The sequence below is a fragment of the Gallinula chloropus genome (genome assembly GCF_964237585.1).
Source record: "Gallinula chloropus genome assembly, chromosome: 5".
NCBI lineage: Eukaryota > Metazoa > Chordata > Aves > Gruiformes > Rallidae > Gallinula > Gallinula chloropus.
Genome location: NC_140090.1, coordinates 58,712,153 through 58,739,686, shown reverse-complemented (window position 1 = coordinate 58,739,686; position 27,534 = coordinate 58,712,153). Strand labels below are relative to the sequence as shown.

The following is a 27,534-nucleotide window of genomic DNA, read 5'->3' as shown; positions in this document are numbered from 1 at the left end:
GTAAACTGACCGATGTAGTAAAGACCTATGACTATTTCAATTCCTCTTTCTTTTACTTGTAAACTTACCTGTATTAAAACTGTGTATTTCCAGCATTGTTTATGACCTGTATGGCCATATAGGTCAACTCTTCCACAGTGAAGCTCTGGGATGTGCGTTGATTGAAAGTTATAGGGAAGGAGTTTGTAACAAGATAGAAGGTAGGCTTACGGCACTGGCTTTATCCTAACTTTGATTAACTTAAATTCTTGGTAGGCTTTCAACACAGACACACATCTTCTAAATAAGAATAAAGAGACTTAGTTAAGTCATGTTTAAGGCCTTCCTGTGTAGAAACAATGGAATATGGTGTTCTATTGAGTAACCTTTTGAGAAATCGATTTTGTGCTATTTTTCATCTATGCAAGAACAGCAGCTCCTTGTTACTGAGCATCTTGGAATCCTGTTTTTTTGAAACTGATGATATGTTCTTCTATTGCTATGTCATTGTTGCCACATGCCAATTTCCTAATCTGCTCTGCAGAGCAAAATGAGTGGGAACTACTTAACTACTAGAACTTAACAGTTCTGGTATTTTGCTTTCTATCATTAGATAGAAGTTGCTGTTTGAAAGCTCTGTCAGTCTCCACCAAAAGCAACTGGGCCACAGGAAATTTAAATTAAGTCTCAGACAACAAAATACACATCTCCTGGTCCTAGAAAACCATGTTAGAATAGAATTAGGTATGTGAATCATCTACAAATCCTCCTCCAGCTACAGCAGTCATCAAGTTATCATGCAGGATGCGAGAAAGAAAATAACCTATAACCTGACAGAGGGAAATCCTGGTAGATACTTATTTTAGTATATCATTCAGTACAGAATTCCCGTCTGAAGGCTAACAGTGAGAAACACTTCTGCCTTAGAAGTGAGAAAGTTCAGCTTTCTCCAGGGTACATGAAAGAGCAGGGCCATGTGTCTGAAAGGCAGGTTTGGCTGACACAAGGCTGGGAGAGCTCTTGCATGTCTAGATTGTGAATTAAATTGCAGGAAATGGTAAGGTGCTTTCAAAAAGTGCATTTGAAGGTCTATGGAAGTAGATAGGTCCATGCAGTAGATCGTTGAGGGACCCTGTCTAAGAATTTTTTTACTCTCTAAAGCCACGTTGTGGCTGTTCACTTACTTTTGTGGTGTCCAGTGCCTTCCTTTGAGTTCCTTTCCTGTTTTTTCTGGTTTTGGGGTTTGGTTTTGGTTTGTGTTCTGTTTTGGTTTTTTAAGGGATACTTAATTTGCTGCAAGTCCCAGAGTTTGTGTATTTCTCTCATGAATATTGTTCACAGTGATCTCTGTTTTAGTAGTAGTCTAGTTGTGTTTATTGTATTCTGCTGTGGCTGAGAATTTGAAGCTACATATATAGTACAGATAAATAGAGATTATAAGTCAAAAGCATTGCATTATGGGTGTCTGCAGCCTTGGCTACAGTTACTGTTTGGAGATGAATGATTTAGTGGGTTTGGGGCCCCAAAAGGAAGTGAAGGAATAGGAAACCTTTCACACTAGAGATGTTAAGCCTGTAAAGAGCTGTTAACATCTTCAAAAACTGGTTTAAAGCTGTGCTCAACTCTATTTGGTTTGTAGCTTATACTCACAGTTCTCAGGGGCACATTTCTGCCCTGTGTTCTTATTTTCCTTTGAAGTGCTCAAGACTTCCGCAGCCCATACTATGCCAAAGTGACAAACTCTGTCAGCTGGTAAAGACCAAGAAAGCTCTCCTGTGCTCTCAGAAGCTAGGTCCTTCATTTCAAGCACTGAGGCAGCAAATGGCTCTTACCTGATGTGCTGCTCCAGTGGGGAGGTTGATGACCATTTTGCAGGTGCAAAAATGGGAAATAGAGTTTAATTGTGATCCCCTGTACAATACAAATAGAGTTTAATTGTCATCCCCTCTACAGAATATTAAATACTGCTGAGGTGGCAAAACTCTCAATTGTGTTACAATAGAAGAGTTATAAACATGGTGTCTGTGTTTTTGTGTTTGGTCAAGTTCTGTCAGCAAACTGTATTGGAGCACAAAAATGTATTGGGGTGACTAACACTGAGATAGGAAGAAACATTTCATAGTTGTAAACAGTGGTGTCTCGGAGCACAGCAGGAACTTTCTCCTGGTTAGGAGGTTTTTTTTTAAAGGCTTAACCTGTGTCTCTTTCCTTTTTAATCAGAACTAAAATCTCATTAGAACTAGTTATGATCCATGATTATTTAGGGGTTATTAGGGCTGCACAAGTTCAATGTTGAACTTCTTCATAGCAATATAAAGGACATGTTTTTCTTGTTTATTGTTCTAGCTGTTCGGTTTTCCAAGTATAGGAAAACAAATTGTAACACACAGTTTTCTCAGGTGGGGTTATTTTTTTTTCTGTATGTGTGTAGCAAATATACTTGAATACTTTCTGTGTAAGGCCTTTTAAAATTCAGGCAGCTGAAGCATTTAGGAGAAACAAGTTAAAACTGAAACCACTGAAATGTCATGTGTATGTACCTCCATGAATTGTTGTCTGTAGTATTTCTTTATGCATCTGACCTCAAGGGTCTTGCTTTGCTTTGTTTCTAGTTTGCATGGTCTGCTGCAAAGTCCACTGTGAAGACTGGGTAGTTGATCCTCCTCTGAAGGCTCTTTAAAGGCTGTGCTGGCCTAGATTATTAAAGGGAAAGAAGAAATGGAGATGCCAGAAAACATCACAAAAAGGGAAACTGCTGCAAAATCCTTCAGGATGCTGGGACTAAACTTAGTCATCTGTACGGCTGCCATCTAGGTGTTTTTCCTGCAGAATTTCTTCAGGAATGCCTGGCTTCACTTAAATGCCATATGCTTGGGTTAGGATCAGGATTTTGGGCGTACTTGACTAGAAGGGGGTTTTCTGTCTTTGTGCTGTAAAAGGTATTTTACAGAGGGTAAAATTTATTTGTTGATGTAACAATTCTGCTATGTCTGGAACATTCTAAGATGGTGGGTTTTAAATTTGGCTTCCCTTTTTTCTTGACAGCATTTCAAATTACTTTGTTTTTCCTTCCAAATAACAAATGATCCTTGTGACTCTAATTAACTACACCTTCCCCTCCCCTCCTTTTATGGAGTTTCTTTTCCAGCAGCACAACCCTGCCAGGAACAATACTAGATTGTGGTGCTGCTCTTGTCGTCATCACATGGTAGACTGTTTTTGGTGTTCCTCCTCTGCAGTGCCAACGCTATGTCCAGTTCTCTCAGCTGCTTCAAGAAGCCCCGATTTGGCAGGATGCATCGGTGTCTTGATACTTGCTCAATGGCATCCACAACTGTCATGTTCTTGTAAATCATCAGGTAAGCCAAGACCAGTGTGGCTGACCGGCTGCGACCCATAGCACAGTGAACCAGAACCTTGTCTGTGGAAAGAAAGAGAAATGATGTAGAGACAACACCGGCTAACTTCCTTTTTTTTTTTTGTGACAGTTTCTGTAGTGCTCATGTATTTTGTAAGGCCCCTCCATTTACAGCTGGGGAAACTGAGGCTGTAAATCTTACTGCAGTAACTGAACACTATCTACATTGAAGATTACACATTTAATGCTAAACCTGGTGTCTTTGAATTTCCTCGTGAACAAAGCTTGCAGAAAAGGCCTGGGGGCTGCAGCAAGACCTGCAGCCTAATCTTGCATGCCTCACAGTCTGAGAGGTGTATGTAATTCTGTGTTTGGACATCATGACCAAAGCTCGGGGGTGTGGTGAGAGAGATTGGTAGGCTGTCAAACCATCCTTCCACGAGGATAAATGGCATGCACAGAGGTGCCTTGCTCAGTTCTACCTGCCAGACACAAAAGCCAACTGGATTGATTATTTTTTGTTGTTCTGGTAATAAAGTCCTTCAGGATCTAGATTGCATCATGTTATGCCAAAATACTTCATTGTTAAATACAGCTAACAAGGCTTTTTTTAAGGCTTGATGATATTTTTTAGGGCTGAGGGTAAGAAGAGCCATAGAAGTTAATAAGCATATAGCCAGGGGGATAGAAAGAAACCGCCTCTTAGACTGTAGATAAGCTTCTTTAGAAATCTCTGGCTACTCACCCCTGCCCTGCTATGTTGAGTGAAAGTAGTCTTTCCCCACCAACACCACCTCTCAGTTTAGTGTGATTATCTCCTCACGGTGGTGACCTGTCTCATAGACTGTAAGTGAAGAGTCTCTGCTAATAGTTCTCATTTCTGAATAACTTGCCTCAAGATACAGTGTTGTGACATTTCTTGGTTTAACTTTGGGCTTCCAGAGGCAGAAAGTCCTTGGCTTCAGGTACTAGCAAGGATGTAAGCCAAAGCTAAACCTTCAGTTTGCTGTGTCTGGGGGAGGTGGAGGAAGAGAACAGTAAGTGGGTTCAGGTCTGATTGACAGGTTTTGAAACACTTCAAAAGATTTCAAAAAATGATTCAAAGCCCTTGAGGGGGTCTCACAAAGGGTTGAACTGCTGAAGGAAGTAGATTTGGAGCACTCTCTTTAACACCCTGCTAAGCTAAATTGCCACAGGGAAAAAAAAATCCTATCAGGGCCAATAATAGTTTATCTCTGTCAGCTATGCCTAGTGAGAAGTGTTGGGTGCAAAGCCATGACTCCTGCCGATTAACTCCTTTGCTTCCAGACACAAAAGGGTGTCTTGGCACAAGTAGCATTGCTGTGTAATGGATGCATCAAGAACTGCCAACACTAGAGGATTAAAGGTTACAGTCTGCATCCTAATCCCAGCAGATAATTTTAGAGGCATCTTGGCAAAATTCCAGTCTCTCTGATAACTAAAAGTGCCTCTTCCTCTCTTGGAAAATGATAATCTCTTCTATTATTGCTGCAAATATTTGAAACGGATGAAAACTCTCATTTGTTCAGCCCTTCATGCTTCTCTTCAGAGCTTCCCACCTTCTAAATGGGTTGCTGTTGAGGCGATGAAATATGTGATAGGACAAGGAAGGCTTTGCTTTGTGTGGGTGGCAAGTGCAGGGGATCTAGGAGAAAATGTGCAGTTCTCTATTGTGTTAACTAAGGCAAAAAAAACCCGGCTGTACAATTTTCAAAATGCCTCCTGGTTGTAGGAGAATGAAGTTTTCCTTCCTGTGTGTGAATATTCGAGGTCTGACTCCTTTTACAGCAGAACACAGGACCACGTCCCTCCCATACTGCCTCGTAGTCTTCTCAGTTCTGGTGTAAGGAGCAATCTGAGCTCTCCCCAAGAGGGAGTCAGCTCTTGCATTCTTTGATTCTGACCACTTATACCCTCCAAGGTGTGGCTTGTGCACAGAGCCAGAGGTCTGCTGAGTGGTGACAGGTCCCTCAATTATTTTAGTCACTTGACTTAAGCTAGTGTTTCATGAAAATCTATCTAGATGCAGCACTCCCTGTCTGGAGTCAGATGGGGTGATGAATGTTGAGGTGTCTTTGGCCAAACACCTTGGGTCTTCGTCTAATGTGTTTCCTCTCGCATTGCTTTGATCATCTCAGTCTTTAATGCATTTTTTTCCCATGACATCTTCATATGAAAATAAAATGCTTTCCCTCTACATTCTGAGGAACGAAGACACAAAGGGAATTAAGTACTAAATCTGTAGCACAGAAGGGAATTAAAAAACTTCATGAAAGAATGTCTTCCTTTAAGGTTAATCAGGCCTCGCTGGTATGAGCTGTTCTATGGTCTGAATTGCATTTTTTGGGAAATTTACATGAATGATAGGATACATAATGTGAACAGGTTGAGTTTGCCTCTAAAACCTACTCTTATAACTGAGCCACTTTGACTGTTCTTAAGTCCATCTGCCCATGCTTAAAAATGTGCAAATACTGCTCTGATCAGGGACTTTTTTCACCATCACAAACATTTTGAAGGTTAAATAGAATTACTGTGGTAGGACTGTGTTTTGACAGCATCCAAATTGCCAAGTTTCCTGGCCGGTTGGGAAGAGGGGCAGGCTTCTTTATTTGCATGACAAGTCGTTTCAACAACATTGACTATTGAGCAGCTTCCCAGCAAAAAGTATTATATGAAGACATCTAGTCAATGATTTTGATCACTTGGCTGGCTGATGGTCACACCCCAAACAATGTGATACAGCCAAAGCAAATTCATCAATACATACGTTCTGGTCACAAAAGTCAAAACTTTTTTTCTTTTTTCCCTTTTCCCTCTTTTTGCATTTGCTCAGTTTTAATGCCAAGTAGAAAATGAATGTAGGGCTGTTACTGATCTGTAATTTAGCAACACATACTGAAGTCCTGTGTAGTTACCACTGGAGACAAGCACTTGGTTACTTACTGTAAAATCCTGTTAAGGAATCTGGATGTTTCAGTCAGGAAGATGCAGGCAAATAGTCCTTTTATCAGCTACTTGAAATACATAGTACCTTTCTACATTACATGTGCATTCACAAATAATGCCTCTGATCTTTTTTCCTGTAAGTGTAAGAGACAGCAGTCTACTCTCTAATCCAGCTTCTGGAGTCATCTTGTTGTTTTGTAAATGTGTATTGGAAAGCTATTGTCGTGAATTCAACCCCAGTTTCATGGTGGGCTGTGCATATGTGCCTTTATGCATATCTTTGGCTGGGACAAGATGTACATTTAGCCTACTTGTCCCTGATGAGAAAGTTAAGAGCTTGCTCTTTTTTTCCCATGAGCATTACAGTAATGATTTTATGGGTCTCCATCAGAAAAGAGCCCAGCTATCTTGTGTAAAAAAAAAAAAAAAAAAAAAGTGAATGTGTCAGGCAGTGCACAGCTACAGAAATTACTGCACTTGGTAGTATCTAGTTAAATGCAGATATTTTTGTTCTATAGTTCATCCAGTCGCTCTTTGATTTGGTTTTCTTTCAGTGCTGGCCTGCTGCCCGATACTGTCTTGGAACTTCCTGGGCTTTGATGTGGTTTTGAAACAAAAAGGTTAATACTCCCTTCTGTCCCATCCTTCCCTGCCCAAATATTTATTGGGATGCAATTTTTTTTTTTCTCTAGCCTTTGCTGCTTCCCTTGTGCTTGTTCTTTACCTCAGTGCTGGAGCATGAGGTGATGGAAGTGAGGAAGTCTTCATTTCTTATGTCAGCAACTCCAGTCTGATATTGACCTCTGGCCTCCAGCCATGGCTAGATGCGGGTGCGTTAGTTATCTGCTCCTTCCCAAAGGCAGTGCATCAGACATAACTTTTTTGAAATGCCAGGTACCTTTCTTCACAAGCAAGTAAGCTTCTGAAGCAGTTTCTCCTGCTATTAGGACTTTGATTTGAAAAACTGAACTGCTTTTGAGACTTTCTCCTGAACAAGGGAAGGGACTGTTGCTGCAGACTGTACTTGCTGAAAGGGTAAAATCGTAAAGACTTGGCTGGCTATTGGGGGCAAGCCAGGTAGTAGCTGGCTACAGCTGAACTGAACAGCCAAGAACAGAAGCTGACACAAGGCTAGAAACTTGACATGTGATCCTCTGATATTAAGATCTTTGTAGGTCAGCAGGAGAGTCTTAAGTTTCTCAGCTGATTTCTGGGAAAATATCATGTAGGGGTTTAAAAAAAAAAGTGGGGGGAAGGAGTAGGACTAATATTGGAAGCCAGTGTCAGGGCCAGACTGTAGCACTTCACACGTCAGTGTAAAGCTTTCTGATAGAACACTGCTGGAGGTCAGCAAATAATGAATTGTAGTAATAAAGCTAAGCAAGTACAAAAGCTATAACAAAATGTTTCTGGATCTCTGCTGTCAGAGTTGTTGCTTGGAAGATGGCAGAGAGATACATTGGTTACAGCTTGGTGTGGATCTTGTGGCCAGATAGGAAGGTGGTTTTTAATATTTGTGGAGTGAATGTAATGCTGCAGAGCATGAAGGTTTGGAGTGGCAGCCTGGAACCTGAGAGGGCTCCTGTTCCACACCCACCGCTATGCAACCAGTATTCAGTAGAGCTGTCTCAGGAGGGGCTAATGTAAGGAAGAGAGTTCATTCGTGGAACCTATGCAATGTCCAATTGTCTCTGTGTTTATGAAGAAATCAAGACAATAACAAAACCCCTCTCTCAGACAGGAGACCTCAGTGCAAGCTGTGATGTGATGTGAACTTTGATAAAAATGCTTGGTAAGGGGTTCTTGGGCAGGTAGTAGCTCTGCAGTGAGAAAGGTCCAAGTTAGATCCCTACCTTCTCTCAAGTGACTTCCCTTCTACTAGTTTTATACTCTCAGTTAAACTGTTGGAGTTGTATCAGTCCCACAATATTCAGTGCTGTGGAACTATGCCTATAATCAGATGGAGTAAATAGCATTTTTAAACATTTTCAGCACCCTGCTTACTTCTTTCATCCTGAAGTGCATTATCAATGAATTTAGAAGCTGAATAAAAGAACTGGCTGAGCTTGAAAGTGGGGAGATCATCTGCTTCCACTCCATGGTACTCCACAGTCATATCGTGATAATATTCTGGTCCTGTGTCCACGTTCCGCTGACCATGTGCTGCATTGAGGATGTGGGTGAAGCCTGCCTTCTCAAGGCTGTAGCGATCTAATGCAGTTTTCCTGTTAAAAGAAGAGCTGTCATGTAAGTGAAGAAGCTTCTTTCTTAGCCAGCAAGCTAGAAAAAATAATAAAAATTCTGATTTGGTAAGTTCTAAGTGTTAATGAAACTGATAATGCTTCAAAAATGCATTGTTTACCATTGTAAAGATCTTAAGATACTGTCATTCAGAGTGAATCATCCTTCTGGAGTTCACAGCTATCTTTCCCAGGTCCTTAGAGTACCTTAAAAATGAATTTATTTTCCTAGCACCTTTGTAGTGTAGGCAATACTGGCTTCTATCCATCTTGTACAAGAAGAAACATGAGATACAGAAAGAAATAGAACGAATTATTGAAAGTCATAAAAGTAAATCAGTGGCAGAACTTGGAATAGGACCCATGAATGCTGCTTTCCCCTTCTGTCCCATCAATTGATATTGCAGAAGTAATGAAAGAGTCACTGATATGTGAGTAATAAGATCATCTGGGATTCAAAAACGCAGCTCTTCATCCCTAGAAAAAGCTTCAAAGGTTTTTTTCCCTCCATTTCTATTTAAAAAAAAAAAAAAAGAAATAAAAAATCACTGTTCTGTGGTCACAGCTCTCTATCAGGTTTCCTTTTACTGCCATATTTGGTTAAACCAGAAGTCTAAAGCAAAAAAGAACTAGATACAGACATTGGATATTAGCCTTCAGTGAAAGCTTAAAGTTGTATATTTAGCCCAATATTCTAATTGGTTCTTGCCCTCTCTTCCCTTGGACAAGGGAAGCCAAATAGGAGAAGTGCTAAATGCTAATTTTTTGTGTGTGCCCAGTACCTACTTTAACATGCTTTCCTGCAGCCTGAAATTCCTTCAAAAGTACAGTTTGTGGACAGGCATGTAAGAATTTTTTTGTTCCATTATGGAAAGCTTTTAATTTTGCAAAGTTGTAGTTCTAGAAAAGCTGTCAGTTTTGGTGGAGTTTTTTGTTTTGTTTAAATTGCTTAGGCTTTATATTCTGTTAATATATTTTCACATAACTACTGTCACCATAAATGAATTAGTGCATGACATGAAACTACTTTTTTTTAACTGCAAGTATCACTCTCCATGAAAGTTTCCTGAGTGTTTCAGTGTGTAAATGCAGCTGCTGTCTGTGGTGGGGTACCTGTTCTGTTTCTTGAGCCTGGTGGTGACAGCTCACAATAGCTTGAAGGTGATTACAAGTTTGCAGCCTCTGTCAAAGTCAAAATCCCCCTTTGAGCAGTGGAGAACCTGGTGATCACAGCATTTAAGCAGGGTGTGGATACTGACGGTCTTACCCGTGCTGGCTCTTAACTTAAGCTCATAAATGGCTGTTGTGAGATCTTTCTCCCTGTACAAACTCCTTTCTAGACAGCAATGATAATGTCTTGACTCTAGTGGCATTTTTGCCATGTGGTAATGTCCTAAGTCCCCTACACAACAATTTACAATGGAAATAAAGGCTCCAGGCAGTGTGGTGATGCCTGCCTAAGCTCAATAGACTGGCAGAAAGAGCAGCGGCAGTACTTGCTGCTGGTGCTGTGACTTTCCACCTTCACTTCAGGTAATCCTTCCCTTTGCGTTGGGCTTGCAGTGGTTGACCTAGAGAGATACTTCTTTCTCCCTCCTTTTAGGAGGTTCATGCCTTAGGGTTCTTTTCAGGTAGATATATATGCTCTATACACTTTGCCAGCAAAGGCACCTCGGTTCTGACTGTAAGGATGGATAGTACCTTAAAAAGAAAAAAAGAAATGTCCTAGCCAAAGAGTAAAGGGGCAGTGACTAACTACTTCTCTTGTTTGTTTTGATGTGCTTGAGGTGAACTACAAGATTCTACTTTCAAATGAAGTCTTATTTTCTTTTACTTCCCTGATAGTGGAATAGAGAAAATATGTTTTCCATTCAGCGGACTTGGCCCAAAGAATGTATCCAGCAAACAATGAAAGACTCATGGCTTCAGGTCAGAGATCTGTGCTCAGCTAGAACTCTTGCAAGGGAAGTCCTACGTGCTGAATAGCAAGTAGGACTGCAGTCTAGTTAAGGCTGAAGGACTGTAGATCCTACCAAACTTTGGTTTCTGAAAGCACTGCTTTGGATAATAAATAGCATTTGAATTAAATAATGTTGTTCTGAGCAAGGACACTATCAAAACAATGGGTTGCATGACAGTCACTAACATTTGACACTGTTACATTCATCTGAAACACAATTTTCCCATTTCCTTGATTAGGTTCTCAGGAGATTGTCTTTTGACACAGCGAGTGCATCTTGTGCGTTTGTTTGATGGTTGCACTTACAATCTTGTTACACGTCTTAGGATCTCATTTTTAAGTGTTCAGTAGCCCCAGTGTTTTCCTAGGCATTCAGAGAGAAGGAATGCTTGCTTTCACTGCACAAGCAGTCAGCTGAGTCTGGCTGGGCTCCTGAGAACTTCCCCCTCTGCCTCCCAGTCTTGCCTGTAGCTACATACTGGGAAAGTGTGGAACAGGGTGGAGTTAATCCTCCTCCTTTTTAACTGATCAGTTAAAGGCAAGGGATTCACAGAATTCCAGGGATAGAGTCCAACCCCTCTGCCAGAGCAGGTTCCCTAGGACATATCACTCAGATAGGTGTCCAGACAGGTCTTGAATATCTCCAGTGAAGGAGACTCCACCCCCTCCCTGGGCAGCCTGTCCCAGGGCTCTGTCACCCTCACTGTGAAAAAGTTCTTCCGCATGTTGGTGCGGAACTTCCTGTGCTCCAACTTGCAGCCATTGCCCCTTGTCCTGTCTCCACAGGCAACTGAAAAGAGACTGGCTATTTCTCTCTGTCTGCCACACTTAAGATATTTGTAAACATTTATCACATCCCCTCTCAGTCTTCTTTTCTCTAGGCTGAACAGCCTCAGTTCTTTGAGCCTTTCCTCACAGGGGAGATGATCCAGGCCCTTAATCACCTTTGTAGCCCTCCACTGGAGTCTTTCAAGTAGATCCCTGGTTTTTTATGCTGGGGAGACCAGAACTGGATACTAGGTGTCCATTTTGCATCACAGTTTGCATTGGTATCTGGTCCTGGGCCTGCTGGTGTTTGGGAATTTGGGAATGTGCACATTGCGCATATTCATAGCAGGTGATCCTGCTTTAGCCGGGTGGGGGTGGACTTAGATGGTCTCCAGAGGTCCCTTCCAACCCTGACCATTCTGTGAGTCTGTTACTCTGTTAGCTCCCTGTTTCCTGTGGCTTAGGCTGGAAATGGAATGTGTAGCAGCAGTGGATCAACATTGAATGCTGTTGCAAAAAGCATATTGTAAATGCTCAGAAGTAACTTAATCATCTTCTATGAAATCTCTAATTTTTAAATTAAATTGTAAGTGTACCAAGGAAATACTTACAGGGTTATCTACTCCACTGGCTTTAGCATTGAAGAATTTATGCTGTTTTTCTCAATGTTTGAGATAGGCTTATTTTAATTGATAATTATATTTTCATAAAAGATATCTCTAGTGTTCTTTCAAAAGTTTTCCTCTTTATTTTTTTCTTTTTCTTTGTAAAACCTTTCCCGAGAATCTTGGCAGACAGCCCAGCTGGCCCACCACTAGTCATACTGACCCAGGTTTGTCTGCTTTTCCACTCCCACCAGCTGCCCCTTTACTTTGCCCATTGATCATAAATACTGTTGGGCAGGGATGGCCTGTGCTGAGACTGACACTGCCATCGTTTATCCTGTTAGACTTGAGGTCACGCTATGGCCACACCATGTTGCTTGCCAGGTAACGGAGAGCAAGAAACAAGCTGTTAAGCCCTGATATAGGCAGATCCACGTGCCTGTAAGTGGAAAGGTTGCTATGCACCTTGACCTGCTTGCCTGGACTGGCATTACCCCTCCGTGAACTCCAGCTTTGTGTGAAGGACTGCCTTGCTTTCCAATCTCAGCTAGCTGAGTCTGTAGTGTAGATGCTGTTGTGGAAGCATCGCTCGTTATCTGTTTAATCAGAGCCTAATTTTTGTTCGTGTGTGTTTCACCATGCAAGGGTTACACCCCAAGGAGAGGGGAATGCTTTTGGTCTTCCTTGTGGTTTTCATCATGCCTTGAGGTATTAGTATGTTAGATGAAGGAATAAATCCAGCATAAATATCTGCAAATATCTGATTGATTGAGGTGGCTAATAGCATAGGATTATTCAGGGGTATATGAATCATGTATCTTATTGCAGGATTTATAACTCTATTTCTAATTCACTTTCAACTAGAAATGGCACGGATTTCTTTGCAATTGGCTCACTACCAGAGTTTAACAGTCAAGCTAACAATATTCCTATTTTTCCCCCTCTTTGGGTGCTGCTGTTTTCTGATAAATTGCAATTAAAGTTTCTATTTTTGTGATTATGGCTGAATTTTAAATGGCCGTTGTGAAGAAGAGTTACTACAAAGGCCAGCGTAGGTGAAACCAGAAGCATTTGACTGCTCTTGCAATTGTTTTCATTTCGTACATCTCTACCATCTGTGCTATTAGCACTTGATTTCCTTCTACATGGTGCAACTGTGGCCTCCAGTGTCTGCCTTGAATGTATTCCTATGCAGAGAAGGTGAACTGTGGCACTGGGAGATAACAGTGAAGATTTCAGTGTAATTCAGTTGAACTGGGCAGATTGGTCCCATGTAAAAACTCGTCAACTCTTCAATTCAGAGCACATAAACATATGCTGAAAGTTAAGCGTACCCAGAAGTCCTTCTCTCTGCAGCAAAGCACGTCAAGCAACAACTCCGTGCTGTGCTGAATCAGACCCTACATTTACTGTAGGGCACTTGGACTCATAAACGTGTTTTTAAAGTTTGGAGGCAAGGGGGAGTACTTGGGTATGGAAATGCTATGTAAATGGTGAAAAATGGAGGTGACATCGCTTTCCTGTAGGAATATACTGCTAATAACAAGAAGGAAAACTGACACAAACAAAAATGTCATCTGTTTTCAGATGGTTCCCAAAAGGCTGTTTGCATCCCCTGAGTTGTACAAGGGCAAGTAAAGGGCTTGTCCAAAACTTTAACTGTGCCTGCTGTCAGGTTTAAAGCTAAGATTCATTGGTTTAAAAGCAAGTGCTGCAGCAAACTGTGCCGCCTTCTGGAAGCAACAGCGTTAAGTGGTTATAACGTGAAAGAAAATCCTTCAAGTTGCTGTCTCCAGCATACCAAATCCCTTCTCTCTTCTTTTCAAAAATACTGTCATTACAAGTGTTAGTCCTGCTGCTTTCATCAGGAAAATGCCCAAACCAATGGAGTTGCAAGAAACAGAAAGACAACTTGCAGCCTGAACCTCTGCATAAAGTATTAACTATGCTAAAAGCATCTAGCAAAGGGATGAGTCGGCAGCTCATGATGAAAACCGAGGTGTGCATCAAAAGGAAGTGAAGTAATCCTCCAAAACAACTCATAAGGAGGTGGTCAGAGCAGCTCCTGCCACAGGTAAATCTGCACCTTGAAGCTGGTACTGGTCAATGAGGTGACTGGTATGCTTGTGAGCTCTGAGTAGAGCCAAGTCTCCTAAGCTCCATGTGAAGGTTGAGCAGTGCAAAGACATGTTTCAGTGTAGACTGTTAACCCACAGATTGACGTGACCCAGATTGACAAAACACAAGGAAATCTGAGGCAACATGTTACTAGAAGAATCATCTCTTTCAAACTTTCAATTTTCTTAGACGCTGAAGGAAAGCTCGATGCAGGATGATAATTTACCAGATGGTCAGTGTCAGAAAGAAGATTCCTGAATATAGGCAATACTGACACTTTCTTAAGAAAATCTGGCAGCTCTCCCTCCTGAGGAGAGATGTTGAGAATTTCCAATAATACTGACCCAATTTCCTTTGGTAACTCCAGCACTGAGGCAATTTAGAGATACTGTAGCATTGTATCTCCTCTTCCTTCAGAGGTGTTGCTCCGTTTCTGTGAATACCTCCTGTTCAGTGTGAATTAGAAGAATTTTTAGTTACCACTGTAAATACTGAACAGGATCTTCATAATATGTGGTAGAAAAAGATTCAGTAGTCCGTTTTTCTCTAGCTCCAAAAGGCTGGATGTTGTTTTTCTAAGTGATACAACATTGGTACAGGAAATACTCATCTGCTTTCTGTGCAGCAAAGGCACCAAGCACATGTGCTGTAGTCAGTCAGCTCCTGGTCACCACTTCAGTCGCTTACCGAGTGCCAGAAATAGACAGACCTGTATAGGTCTGACCTGTAGATGGACATGATATTGTGTGGGGAATTGTTACTTTTCTTAGAAACTCTTGCCGCTTTTAAGAGGTTTGTGGTCCAGTGTTATAGATCAGATGTTTCTGGATTGTGAAACTGCTGTTACAGTCAGCCTCACACAAAGAGAGTTGAAAGGATGTCCTCGTGACTGTTGTTAGAGTCTAAACCTGCACACACTCCCATTTTTGAATGATTAATACTGGTATAGATCCTAGGAGTTCATAATGCTAAACATTTGGAGGTAACTATTTGCTGCCCTGAGTCCCACCTGTTTTCTTCTAGATCAGTAAAAATTGTTATTCTACTGAATCACGTGGAAAAAGCCACACTGCATTGGCTTTTTTCTGGAGAAAGGGAATAGGAGAGAATGTATATTTATATATATATTTAAATGTATATTTAAAGTTTCATCATATATTATTGTGTGTCTTGTTGAGCCTTACCTGTGTTGGTTCTCAAGACCATGAGCCCTGGAGCTCAGCTGGAACAAGCACATAGCTTTCTTGAAGTGCAAGCTCAGTTCAGCTGCATAAGCAGAAAACTATTTTTTATACTTATCTGGAGTCTTAATTCCTTACAGGTTAACTTCTTTGCTTCTGGGAGTTGTTTGATATAACTCAGGAAGACCTGAAATGGTGATCTGGCTTTAAATCCTAATGAGAGCTAGAGGATGGTTAAGAGGAAAACAAAATCTTGGGAGGCCTCTGCCTTCAGCTAAAATGTTACTTGAAATTCAGAAATGTGGAACCATGAACACAGTCTCAGGTAATAAGGTGATCACTGAAGACCTGCACAAAGGAACTAAAGCCACAAAGCTGGCAGGGATTTTCCACGACTGCAGTGAGCCAAGCAGGCCAAGATTAGCCAGTAACACTGCCCATGCAAGTAACCGTGCAACTGCCCAGTGAAAGAAAGGAGCAATCAAAGCTGCTTCCTGTCCCTTTAGAAGGCTTCTGGATGTGAGGATGATACATGCAAGCACTAATCCTGGTAGCAGATGAATCAAAATCTTGGCAGAGTATGTTTTATTCCTATCACCGGTCTGTCTCCTACAAGTTCCAGTGTCTGGTCTTTAAAAGTCCTTGGAACTTGCTGGAGGAAAATTTCAATTGGAGCTGAACACAGCATGTTATATTTTGAGGCTTTGATTATTCTGGGCCTGACAGGCTCATGGAGATTTCATTGCCTCTGGGCAACATCTGCAGCGAAGCCTTGTAACAAAAGGATTGAGTGGCCTCACAGGGCTCCTTGATAGCCTGTATTGCATTAGAAGGAAGATGTGGTTACGTAGTCAGGGTAATTAATTAGCATTTCCATAAGCAGTCACAAGTCCTGTTAACCTTGTAAATGCAGGAGGCAGGAATGAAGCACAGATGTGAAGCTCTGAAGATAAACTCTGCATGTGTGTGTTCACTTGATTTTGTTGATGAGCTCCACTAAATTCTTTCAAGATCAACCTTAATTTAGCATGGCTGAGGATGCAAATATGCCCAACATCTGTTCATGTCTCCATGGCAGCTCTTTGGCGACCAGTGCTACAGTAAGATCTTAAAATAAAACAATACAAAAACCCCTGCCACGCTGAGGGGGGAAGTTAATGGTCAGAACTAAGATGTGGAGCTGGCTGAGGAAAGGTAGATGTCCCTGGACTTTGCCTGCTTCAAATTCCGATTCTGGTAATGAAAGTGGCATCTGAGCTGTGGAGTGGTTCTCATCTCAGATTTTCCATGACTGGATGTCAGGTTTGCCTTGATCTGGTTGACAATAACCATTCTCATGCAGGGAGCTCCATTTTCTGGTGAAATTTTGCTTCTGTTCACCCCCAATCTGCTCCTCACTTATATATCCTTCTCCACTGGCTTTCTTGTTTCTGTCCTCATCAATGGGGGAATTTGTTTCCCCTGGAAGCACCGTTGTTTTTCCTCTTATTTCCCCTGCAGAAATAAAAAACTGCCCAGGGTAAGTGGGTACAGCTCAAGAAGCTTGATTTTCTGTGCCACTGCTTAGCTTGTAGAGACTGCAGGTACGTAGTGTATGCAGTCACACTTCCAAGCATTTATTAAATCCACAGTGTAACAAGCCACTGCTGCAGGAACAATGACATAAAGGTGTCAGTGGCTCATGTCCTGGGCTTAGAGGCTGATGGTTGTCTGATTAGATCCCTTTACTCAGATGGCAGAGCTGTAGCTTCATCACAGTGATACGAAGGAAATTATTCTACTGGTGTCATTCAGAATAATTCTGCTGGTGATTTGGAACAAGGAGTTGGGAAATAAATGCCAGAAGAGGCTGTTCTTTACTCTGAATCTTGAGTTGGAAACATCCAGCAAGACAGGCAGGGTAGGATTTCGAGAGGACAACTCAACCCCGTTGTCCTTTGCTCCATTGTTTGATCAGGCTCTTTCCATGGCTTAGATTTTGACTTTTTTCCTTTGTCTTTAAAGCGGGAGCCCCGACTTGGTTCAAGCCCAGAGCTCTTGTGTGTCTTTGTTGCCTCTGGCGCCACGTAAGTAATTGGTGGATGATATTAGGAGTACTGTAACTTTCAAAGCTGTATATCTTTCCTCTTTTATAAGCTGGCAACAGATGAGTTTTCGGACCTTTTAAAAAAATTATTGAGAACTTTGGAGCCAGTGGAGCTCCTGCTTGTGCCTTACAATGATGATGTAAAATAAATGTCATGTTAGTGTGGCGTGTGGAGGAAAATGGGAAGGGGACCAATAATGCCTAAGGGGTAAGGAAAGCTTTCTTGCTCTGCTCAGGTTTTGGGTTGGGGGATTTTCTGATGGCATGTCTCCCTGTTGCAGCAGTCATCTCTGCCTGTTAGAGTAGGTTGTTTCTAACTTAGTCCTGTGCTCAGTAGAGCAAAGTCTGTTTTGTGGGTTTGATTTTTTTCCAAATCACACTTGGTCTGATCAGTGAGACACATCTCTACAGCTTTGCCTTCCACAGGGTTCTGTTTGTTTTAATCTCTTGAGCAATTTGGAAATGTACGTAAGCACAGGCTCAGAAATGCTGCCGTGGGTTGAGCTGTCTCTTTAGTCACTGTTCAAGAATTACATTTTAGGCTTAAACCAACCTAATCTGTGGTCCAGCCCTCTAAGCCGTGCCCTTCTGTCAGTGTAACTGTGGCAGGACTTTGACTCAGAAAGAAATGACAAATTACTCCTTGAAATGGGAGTAAAAAATAGGCCGTGACTAGCTTCAGCCTCTGCATCCTTCACTGGTGCCACAACTGCCCCTGTTACGCTGCCTTTGATGGCAGACCCTGCTGCACAGCAACCAATACTGTGTGCCTGTGTCTGTATGACCCATGCCAGGCTCCCATTGCTCTCTTGAGCGCTGGCATCTCTCAGCAGCTCATCAAATCACATCATCAGCACTAAATGCTAACAAATGGGTAGGAGGAGGAAAGAAGCACCTTGCTCTGTGAGCGAGCTGTACTTGGTACAGCTCAGTCATCCCCTCTGTAGAACATGTGTACCACGTACACTTCCTCAACTGCTATGTGGAGAGATATGATGTACACTTACTCATCTCCTATATAGAGGTTGGGCCAAACTTCATTGACGTGTGTGTACTTCGGGCACCCTTTCCAGAAGAGCCGCTCCAATTCGAATGCACCTGGGGTACAGTAATCCTCATCAGGATCCACCTTGATTGCTGTGTATGCATTTTTCTTTGCAGCATTCAGATTTGCTGATGACATCTTGTCCGTGGAGTGGAGCGCTCAGGATGTGCCAGCGACTGGAACACAACCAAAAGAGAACATCACCCCTTGCACAAAGCAAGGTCTGCCCTGGCTGTGGGAAGCTGGGAGCAGCACTGGCCAGGTGTGACTGGGCTGGGCCTGCTATGACATGGAGGTACCTGCTCTGTGGTGGATGCAGACTCGCATCTGGGTTTCTACCTCCACTGATCTAGGTGAGGACTACTTTGTTGGATGAGCTCATTGGCAATGGAAACAAGCCAAAGGTTTCTGATCACTGAAGTTTGGACTCCACTAGGAATTTGTTTCCTGGAAAATCTGCTGGTAAGAATTTGGCAGGGCTAGCAGCCTGATCCAAGGGATCTAGAGCACCTAGGTTAACTGAGTAGGGGAAATTTGGGATGTTTCTTTAACATCAATGGTGAATCTCCTAAAAGTTTATGTGATTTTCAGCAGATCATGAAGATTGAATGTGTCCATTCAGGTGAGGGCTGGCTGTATCTGTTCTACTCTTTCAAGATCTTAAAGCAGACCTGCACGCTGAACGATGTAGGTTTTTTGTAAGGAGGAGTTTGCCTTTTCTGCAAGTCAGGGGTGCTGCAAATATTTTTTTAATCAGGATGGGCTCAAGGACTTCCCGTTTTTTGAACATAGATGCATACATGCCAGGTGAGTAGGAAGAAGCACTTATGAACATACAGAAGGGAGTGATTGTTGCAAGGGACAAAGGTGTGTAATGTGTCCTTTGGTTTTCTTTTATGGATTTGCACATTTCTGAAGGCAAAGCATGTTTTTTCTGCACGTGCAGGAAGATAAACAGCTTGTGCAGCTGATCTCTGTGCTACAGCAAACCTCTAGGAACCAGAATCTGGGGCTGGCCACATGCCTGACCTCCTGCTTGCCCTGTTCCCAGTAGTCACGTAACCATTTTCCCCTCTTGTCGGCTGAAATGAGCTTCCCTTTTCTCCATGTTACCAGCTTTCTGCTACAGACTTGTCTGCTCCACCTGCCTTTTGGGTCTGTCTTGTTTCTGCTGCTGGACTCCCTGATATCTCAGGGTGGTTGTTGCTCCTGTCTCTCAACCCCTTGAAGGGAGAAGTTGGACCTTGAAGTCCTGTAGGAGACTTGTTACAAGAAGAGGTGGAGTTGAGCTTGTTGATCTTATGAAGGGTATGAGTACAGCCTGCCAAAAATCCCCCCTTCCTGTGGGCAACAATTCCTGTAGTGGCTCCCACATTATTTTTTTGTGTTGGCCACTGGTGCCATTTGTGTCCTTGTAATTATAAAAATCTGGCTAGTGCCTTCCTGCAGCCATTGTAGAGCTCTCCTGGAAGCAGGATGACCATTTTTCACTGATGTCCCCTGTACCCATGGGGTTTGTTTCCTCAGTTTGGGCTCTTTTGTGCCTGTCATGTTCTGTTTCTCCACAGAACTTGAAAAAGCCAAATGATTCCTGTTTTCCTACTCCAGAGCAAGATTGTGGAGCCAGTTTTTGTTTGGCATGTGTACACCTTTGTTCAAAAATTGGCTTACTTTCACTGGCAAGGGGATCTGTCTTCTAGCCAAGCTTCCTAAAACATGATTATGATGTTTAGCTAAGTGGTCCTCTGTTGAGATTTGTAAAGGCCTCTGAGAATTCCAGCTTCTAGCGAATTTACCTTGGGCTCTGTCTTACGTGCCTCTGAGTAGCACCAAGTCCCATCTCTGTGCCCCCAGTTGCCATTCCCCAGGAGAGCCTTTTCCCTTCCCCTACCAGAATTATGCTAATTGTACACACAGGCTCAACAGTGTAGATAATGTTATCCTGCCGGAGATACGGATCTAATACAGCCTGACTTTGGGAGCAAATAGGCTGTTATCTGGCGCTTGATAAGAACTCTTATTTGTCTAGTAAGGAATTATCTTTACTGAGAGCCTGTTGCCTTGATGCTGAAAGACTGGCTGTGCTTTTATTCATGGCTCCATAAAATGGGAGGGGAGGAAATAAAGGAAAGAAGAGAAAGCAACGTAATCGGTAATCGCGCTCGGTGGCCACAGCGCATTGATTTGTTACACCAATGTCCTGCTCCCAGACTGCAGACCTCAAAACAGGGCAATTACATCTGCAAATGATCCTTTGTGGTACTGTAACGCCGTCTCAGTTGGAAGCTTGGTTAGCACTCTGAAAGTTAGACCTCTGCTGAGAAGTACTCGTTTCTGTCTGTCCTGGGAAGCCATATGCTCCCTGAACTTTCTAGTAAGCTATGTTCTTTTATGTCTTGCCAATGTTATCTGCTGTGGGGATTTTAAAAATTGAATTAGAGCACAGGAAAGCATCAGTTGAAATTCCTCTAATAAATTATGCATTTCAGATTTGACTCTGGACTCAGTAAGAAGTAACAGAGTTTAACTAGGAGGAGGGGAAGGGAGGGGGGGAGCCAGTTTACTACTTGAGCTCTGGAATTAGCTGCAATGAAGCATTTGCTGGGGATTAGAAGGACAGAAAGGTTTGTGTCCTTCCAGGAGTCGAAGATGTCTAACCTCATCTCTTATTGACTGTTCTGTGTACACCAAATGGAGCTGAGGGAAGACTGCTCCCTAGGCCTGCCCTCCTAGATTAAAAAGTGAAAAGTGGATTTCTTCCTTCTCTTTTGGTGGTGTTCTTAATCCTGTCATAGATATAACAATGATGTTTCTCTATATAGAGATGACTGTCTCACAGAAGCCCAGGCAGGGCCAGCTCAGGTTCCTTTTGCAGACCTTTGGGGAGGCAAGACCATCCCTTAAGGGTGTTCTCACAGTGCAGTTGGATGGCAGGCAGACTGCAGGGTTATCCTCGCACAGGCTCTCTGCCTTACAGACTGGTTAGTGCAGGCTGCACGTGAAGTACCAGTGCAGCTTTCCTGTACCAGCCTCACTTCATGACACTGTGCTGTGCTGGCGGCACACAACCCTGGATGTGGAAGCTGTCTGGCATAGGGACAGTCCTCGTGCCCTTTACGTAAGGGACTCTGCACCCTGCTTGCTCCTGGAAGTGCTGCTCCAGCACAGGACAGTCCTATTTTATGGGGGAGGGATGAAGAGGAGAGTCAGCTAGTGGGAACTGTCATTGTCCCAGAGAAGTTCTCCTTGGCAAGAAGGTTTGCGCCCAGCTTCGGGGCCAGGTGAGGAATGGAGCCCTGTGTTTTGGCCCAGGAGTTCCCTTCCAGTGAGGCAGGGCAATCTGGGGCCCATCCCACTCTTCTCCCACGCCCAAGGCACAGCTCCTCTCCTGCTCTCTACCATGCTATGCCAAGGCCAGGCCATGTGAGCTGTTAGGACCTTCCCATTCGCTCGCTGTGCCCACCCTGCGCAGGCTGGTCAGCATCTGAGTGCTTGGTCCACCTCAGCAGCACCGTGACACAGGATACAATGCTGGAGGCTGTGAGGTTTTGTCTGCCAAGCCTGGCATCCTGCAGTTCTGCTTCTCCATCGCTGAACTGCCGGTGCTCACCAATTATGCTGTCATGGACTTAAGTGTATTATCAGAACGAGGATGATAAAAATTCAGTCATCTGCATTTTTATACCCTAATCTTTCTCTTCATAAATAAGACCAAAGTGCATGTTATCTAATGAATTTTATTTGTTAATCACTTGGATGGCTGGAATATTTCTCCCCCTTGGGTTATATGTATATAAATGAAAATATTGTTAGTGATTTCACAAAATGGTAATTCAGAATAATGGAGAGTTAATCCTCTTTTCATTAGCGAGCCACTTCAGGACATACACTGTGGCAAATTACACTGCATTTTAAGTCGTTCTCGAGTGCTGTGCACTAGAAAAAAAACATTAAACTATTTTTGCATTGATAGAAGTAATTGTGTGGCTAATTTGGATAAGCAGCATGCATTAGGCACAGCAAAGGAATCTCTTCTTTATGTTCACTATCCACTCTACAGCTGCCAAATGGAATTTCTTAGACCTCTTTAACTTTATTTGATTTTATTTTTAACAAAATAGGGAGGGAGGGAAGAAAGTGCAAGGGGAAAAAAAGAAAATCTGCCAGTCTGTCTGCTGTTCAATTCAGACAGTAAACAGTCTAGTGGTTGTAGCAGTGATAGGGCAGTGGAAGATTTCCTTTCTGCACCTTGTTCAGAGCCTGTTGATTTGTTCCAGTTAACCCAAATTCTCCAGGGAAGCCCTGGGAAGTCACAGAACATAGTGGCCCATTTCAAATTTGTTGTGCTGGAGGGATGTGCCTCCCCCACCCCAGAGTGGTGCTGGGTGGTTAGTTAATGCTTTCAGAAGTGTCAGCCATAAGGTCTACAGCTTGCTAATTCCATAGGTGGGGGGGACAAGACTGAGGCTCATATCTAGAGGTGAATGTCAGACCATTGGTGGTGGTGTGTACATGTCTAATGCTGGTTTTCCAGATGTGGTGGAAGTTTTTAGTACTCTGAGACTGAAAGCTATAAGTCATTATCTACATAACAAAATACTATGTTTCTTAATATTTTTGGCTCAACATGCTGTGCAAGCCTTAGTGCTGTGTATAAAGATGCCAAACAATTTGGCAAGATTTATGCCTGGGAGTTAAGATCCAAGTCAGCTGTAGACATTTAAAAAAAAAAACCCAACCCCAACCCAGACATGCACAGAAAAGGATTGCATTTGCCTCTGTCCTTTCCAAGGACCTTTGGTCCCTCTCCCCTTTTTTGCACCCCTCCCTGACCCGGGGGGTTCCTCCATCAACGCTGTTGTCCCAAGCATATGTACCAGAGCACAGTGTCATACGTGCACTGCCGATCTGTAGCTGTGCTTGTGTGCCTGCCTGAAGCCACACATCCCCAATAAGGTCAGAGCCCGATGGTTTTGATACAAACATGCAACAAGAGAGGCTAAACAAATCAAAGGTGGGAAGAAGAATGGAGACAGAAGCCGCTTTACCTCGTTCTTTCCTTCAGAAGGAACAACTGTAATCCTGTTAGCTGTTCTGTCCTGGCTGACACAGGGCACAGGGCTTGTTGCTTTAATGCCTGCTTCAGCCCATATTTATGTAGCAGAATACTTTAAATTCTTTACCACCCATGTTTCCTGCTCTTGGGAGTTCTCCCAGCTCATATGACATCAATCACCTGTGCAAGTGAGGCTTTTGATGCTAGGGTTTTTTTAATTTAATTTGGTGTGCACAAGTGTACCAGCTTTGGTTTTATACACAGAGATTTGTCTAAAAGCTACTTCTCCCTGAAAATACCAACCAATCATCAATTCTTCTGGTTTAGCTGGGAACTGAAGGTATTCAGCACCCAACAAACACCTAAATGTATAACCTATTTTTAAGTGTGGAGGCAGATTTTAATCTTATTCCTGTTTTGATGCTTTCAGGTTTTGCTTCCTACCTCTTTCCTCATGACAGCTCTGAAAAAGGAGCAGAGCTGTGATTTCTTAAGGTTTGGGTTTTTTTCATGGTGCCAAGGGAGGGAAAGAAAATAGCCAAAGCAGATTGACTATCTGTCAGCTCTGGGTCTTCCATAAGAAGTCTACAGAAGTAATGACACTTCCAGTAGACCTTATGTCCACACCAGTGCAGTAGGAGATAAACATGGTGCCCTTGAAATTAGTCAGTGGTTTGACTCTCAAGTCCAGGGACTGAATTTATCTCCTGCCATGAACACTGAATTTGAAAGAAGAACAATAAAGTGAGGGGAAAAAAATCTTCTAATTATGATTAAGAAATAGTTTTTGTGCATGAAGTGCTTGTTGCTGAGAAACTTCTTTTTTGTGTGCTGTTTGCAGACCTGATTTATTTGAATGTTTTATTTATCAACACCACTGAAATCGAAGGACATCTATCTTCCAGAGGGTCTAAATCTCAGACCTGCTTGACTTCTTAACTGCAAAAATAATGTTTCTGGGGTTTGGTCTTTTGGGATTTTTTTTTACTTCTTTCAGTTTGATAACTAGTTTAGATAAGACCTTTGAAGAGTAACAGCATCTGTAACAAGTGTGTACAAGAGAGGGAAGTACCTGAGAGAAAGTAAGGATGGAAAATACCAGTTCTTCTACACTTCTCCCCCCCAAAAAAAAACAAAGCTTGAATGCAGTATACTAACTTGTCTCTAGATAAGCATTCTCTCAGTGCTGCAGGCAGACAAAATTCAGCTCTAATGAACGAGGGTCCAAGGGTCTTCGGAAATGAGAGGGGATCTATTAAGCAAGTCCCTAAATTCCTAAGAAATGTTTTGTTCTTCCATTTCCAGCCAGCGTGCCAGGTACATACCTCCCTTCAGGGTGAAAAAGTACTTGCTCTTTTTGAGTATGACTAAGCAGAGGGTTGTTTTATAAACTGGAAAGTTCTTCTCACAGAAGCCAATGCACATGCTGTCTGGAGTGCAGTGTTTGCACTTGGGAGGAGGGTAAACAGTGCTTTGGTTTCTAAGCTTTTCATGGCTCGAAGTACACGAGCTGAAAGCTGGTCAGCTGCAGTAAAAGCTTACTTTGTTGGGTGATTTAACTAATCGAATGTAAAAGTGCTGCTCTGGGATACGCCATCCCCATGGCGCGTTGCTCAGACTGCTAGTGCTGGCCATAGCCAGGAGGAGCTGTGCGCTTCCCTGTGGAACACGGTGCTCACTGCGCCCCGGGGCTCTGCAGTGAAGTACCAGAGCAAAGGTTCCTCATGTGGCTTTTTGCCCCCCAGACACTAGACCAAAAAAATGTGTTTTCTACAAATACTTTTTGGGAGAGAGGAGTAGTAAGTCCCTCAAAAAACCCCAAGAACAGCTCTCTAAAAGAGCCTAAAAATAATTAAGTGTGGTACATCCAAAACTGGAAATCCCCAGGGTACCTGCAGTATACTCCAAGCAAAGAATAACACAACCTGGTGTTCCTGTCCTAGTCTTCACCAAAAACTGCCATTACTTAGGTTCCTTCATTTTACCCCTTGCATTCTTATGCTTGACTGTAAAATAGTTCATCAAACGCATTCATCTTTGTACAGTTTAAAACGAGAAGAATCACAGCCTCTGTGCAATTATTTCCCAGACCCTCCTACTGTGAATATTCAAAACTATCCGGCAATTTCAATGAATTACTAAGCCACTGATGACTTTTTAAAAACTTATTTTTGCCCTCATTCTTTATTGTTGACTGAACTGGTTGATTTAAAACAGATTAAGATGAAATTTCATTAAATATTATGAGAGTGCCTAAAGAAACTTAAACCACAGCATCATCTGAGAGAATTGTAATTCAATTGGAAAAGTTAGATTTGACTGGAGGGTGGAGCAATTATTGAAGAATAAGCAAAATATCATGGGACAGATGTCACAAAACCCTGAAAAAACTGCATTTTTAGTCTTTTAAAATTTAAATTGAAATTATCTGTAAGATAGATACAGTTTTGGCACCTCCTTTTCTATTTTATAAAGTAATTTCTGTAATACGACCAATCTAAAAAAACCCAACAAACTTTCAGAATGTCTCTGACACTGCAATGGTTTTGAGCTTTTTTTGTTTTTCCTTTGCAGCAAGTTTATCAAGTTATCAATTACCTAAGAAAGTTTGCCAGCTCTCAGTCCTCTCTTTGATTTGTTAAACTGGCTTATAAAAGGAAGCAAAGTAGCACAAGAAATACAGGAGAAAATGTATATTGCTTATCCTTACCTGTAAGCTTAGGTGGGTGCTCTGGGTAGCTGGGTCCTGTGAAGTGTGGCAGAACGACAAAAGAAATCTTACCAACTTTGCAACTAGAGTCTATTTTTAGAGGAGGATTTGCTGACTCTGACCTTGAGTGCTACCCACTCCAAAGGCCGATCTTTACATCTGCTGGTAAAACTATTCCCTGATGTGACCCGAAACATTAAACCTGGCACTTTCGTTACCTAGCCTTGGTGTGACCAAGATAAAGTGATGCCTACATGTCAACTATAATGACAAAAAACTCATCTTTCATCTCCTTATCCCTCTGTCAAACCCCGTTAGGAGGATTGAACTGCTGTTTTCTGTTATGCTGTGAACAAGTGATTTAATACTGGCACAGCAGGCAATGGGAGAATTGGTATCCTGACAATATCCTCATCTCTTCATGTGCACCACCAGAAAGCCATCTTCCTTTATCTACTCTCGGTTTTCTCCAGCACTGCCACTGTCTGACTTCTGAAATGCCTGAAAGTGATGTGGTGCTCAGCCCTGTTCAGCTCTGGTGATGTGGGCACCTCACCAAAAAGAGGTGGAGGCACGTTCTTCAACCTTTGGAAAAACTCCTTACTTTCCTAAAAAGGTTTCCTGAAAAGCTCCTTGCCTTCCTATTGCAGAAAGTCTACAACTTTCTGTAATAAGTCCTGGCCAGATTCGTCAAAAAACAAATTTTCCTTATGCCATAACGTAAGAAGCTCCAGCTGTCATGTGAGTATTGGTATTTTTCAGGGAAAATCCTTCAGATCCGTTGCCTTCTGCCTGGGAGTGGGAGGAGGAGACAGAGAAGCCAGTGAGGACAAGTTCATGATACTGGCCAGTAGCCCATTGGTCTTTGCACCTGCTTTTGGGGGCCTCCTGTTGAGATGACCCCCTTGGAAATGTTCTCTCTGAGCAGACCTCTATGCACTGCTTGCCTTATCTTCTTGGCTCATGGTGGTCCCTACTCTCATCCCAGTACATGTGAAAAACAGCCAGCTGTTGATGTATATCCATCGTGGAGCTTTCTTCATCTCCTGCAAGAATGGAAACAATCTTTTGTGAGTGCAAATGCCTGACAAACTTTCATGTTACCTAAGAGGTTTTTTCCAAAGTATCCAAATCTTGTGGTAGGTACCACCAATTTTCAGTGAGATGTGAGTTCCTGTGTCAGGTACTTCCAGTGTTACTTCAGATCCTTCCAACTGTATTTGTCTTCCCACGTCTGCTTGGAAGATTGAAGTTCATCACAGAAGGACCGTGACTAGACTTGGTCGTGACCTGTGGCTGATACTGCAGTACAGATGTGAAGTAACAACAAACAGTTTCAGTTCAGGTTCTGGGCATTGGATCTGCTGCTGTTTCATGCTAACAGCATCACTCTAGCCAAGTTTCTATATTACAGAGCAGGCAAGCGCCTCCCTGCCAATTATTCAGATAGTCGCTCTT

The 27,534-nt window shown here is 42.6% G+C and overlaps 1 protein-coding gene across 2 annotated transcripts; it reads right to left on the bottom strand.

The window, feature by feature from the left end:
• Window positions 1-593: 593 nt before the first annotated feature.
• DUSP29 (dual specificity phosphatase 29) lies at window positions 594-26,126 on the bottom strand. Of its 2 annotated transcripts, none has more exons than XM_084265436.1 (4): window positions 26,077-26,126; window positions 18,273-18,486; window positions 8,312-8,547; window positions 594-3,400 (listed from the first exon to the last, which is right to left on the bottom strand). In XM_084265436.1, exons 2-4 carry the CDS (start codon window positions 18,446-18,448, stop codon window positions 3,153-3,155), a joined length of 660 nt encoding a protein of 219 aa, XP_084121562.1. In that variant the 5' UTR covers window positions 18,449-18,486; window positions 26,077-26,126; the 3' UTR covers window positions 594-3,152. The 2 variants fall into 2 exon arrangements, with proteins under 2 accessions (XP_084121562.1, XP_084121563.1); XM_084265437.1 differs by having other exon boundaries at window positions 8,312-8,532.
• Between the last annotated feature and the right edge of the window lie 1,408 nt (window positions 26,127-27,534).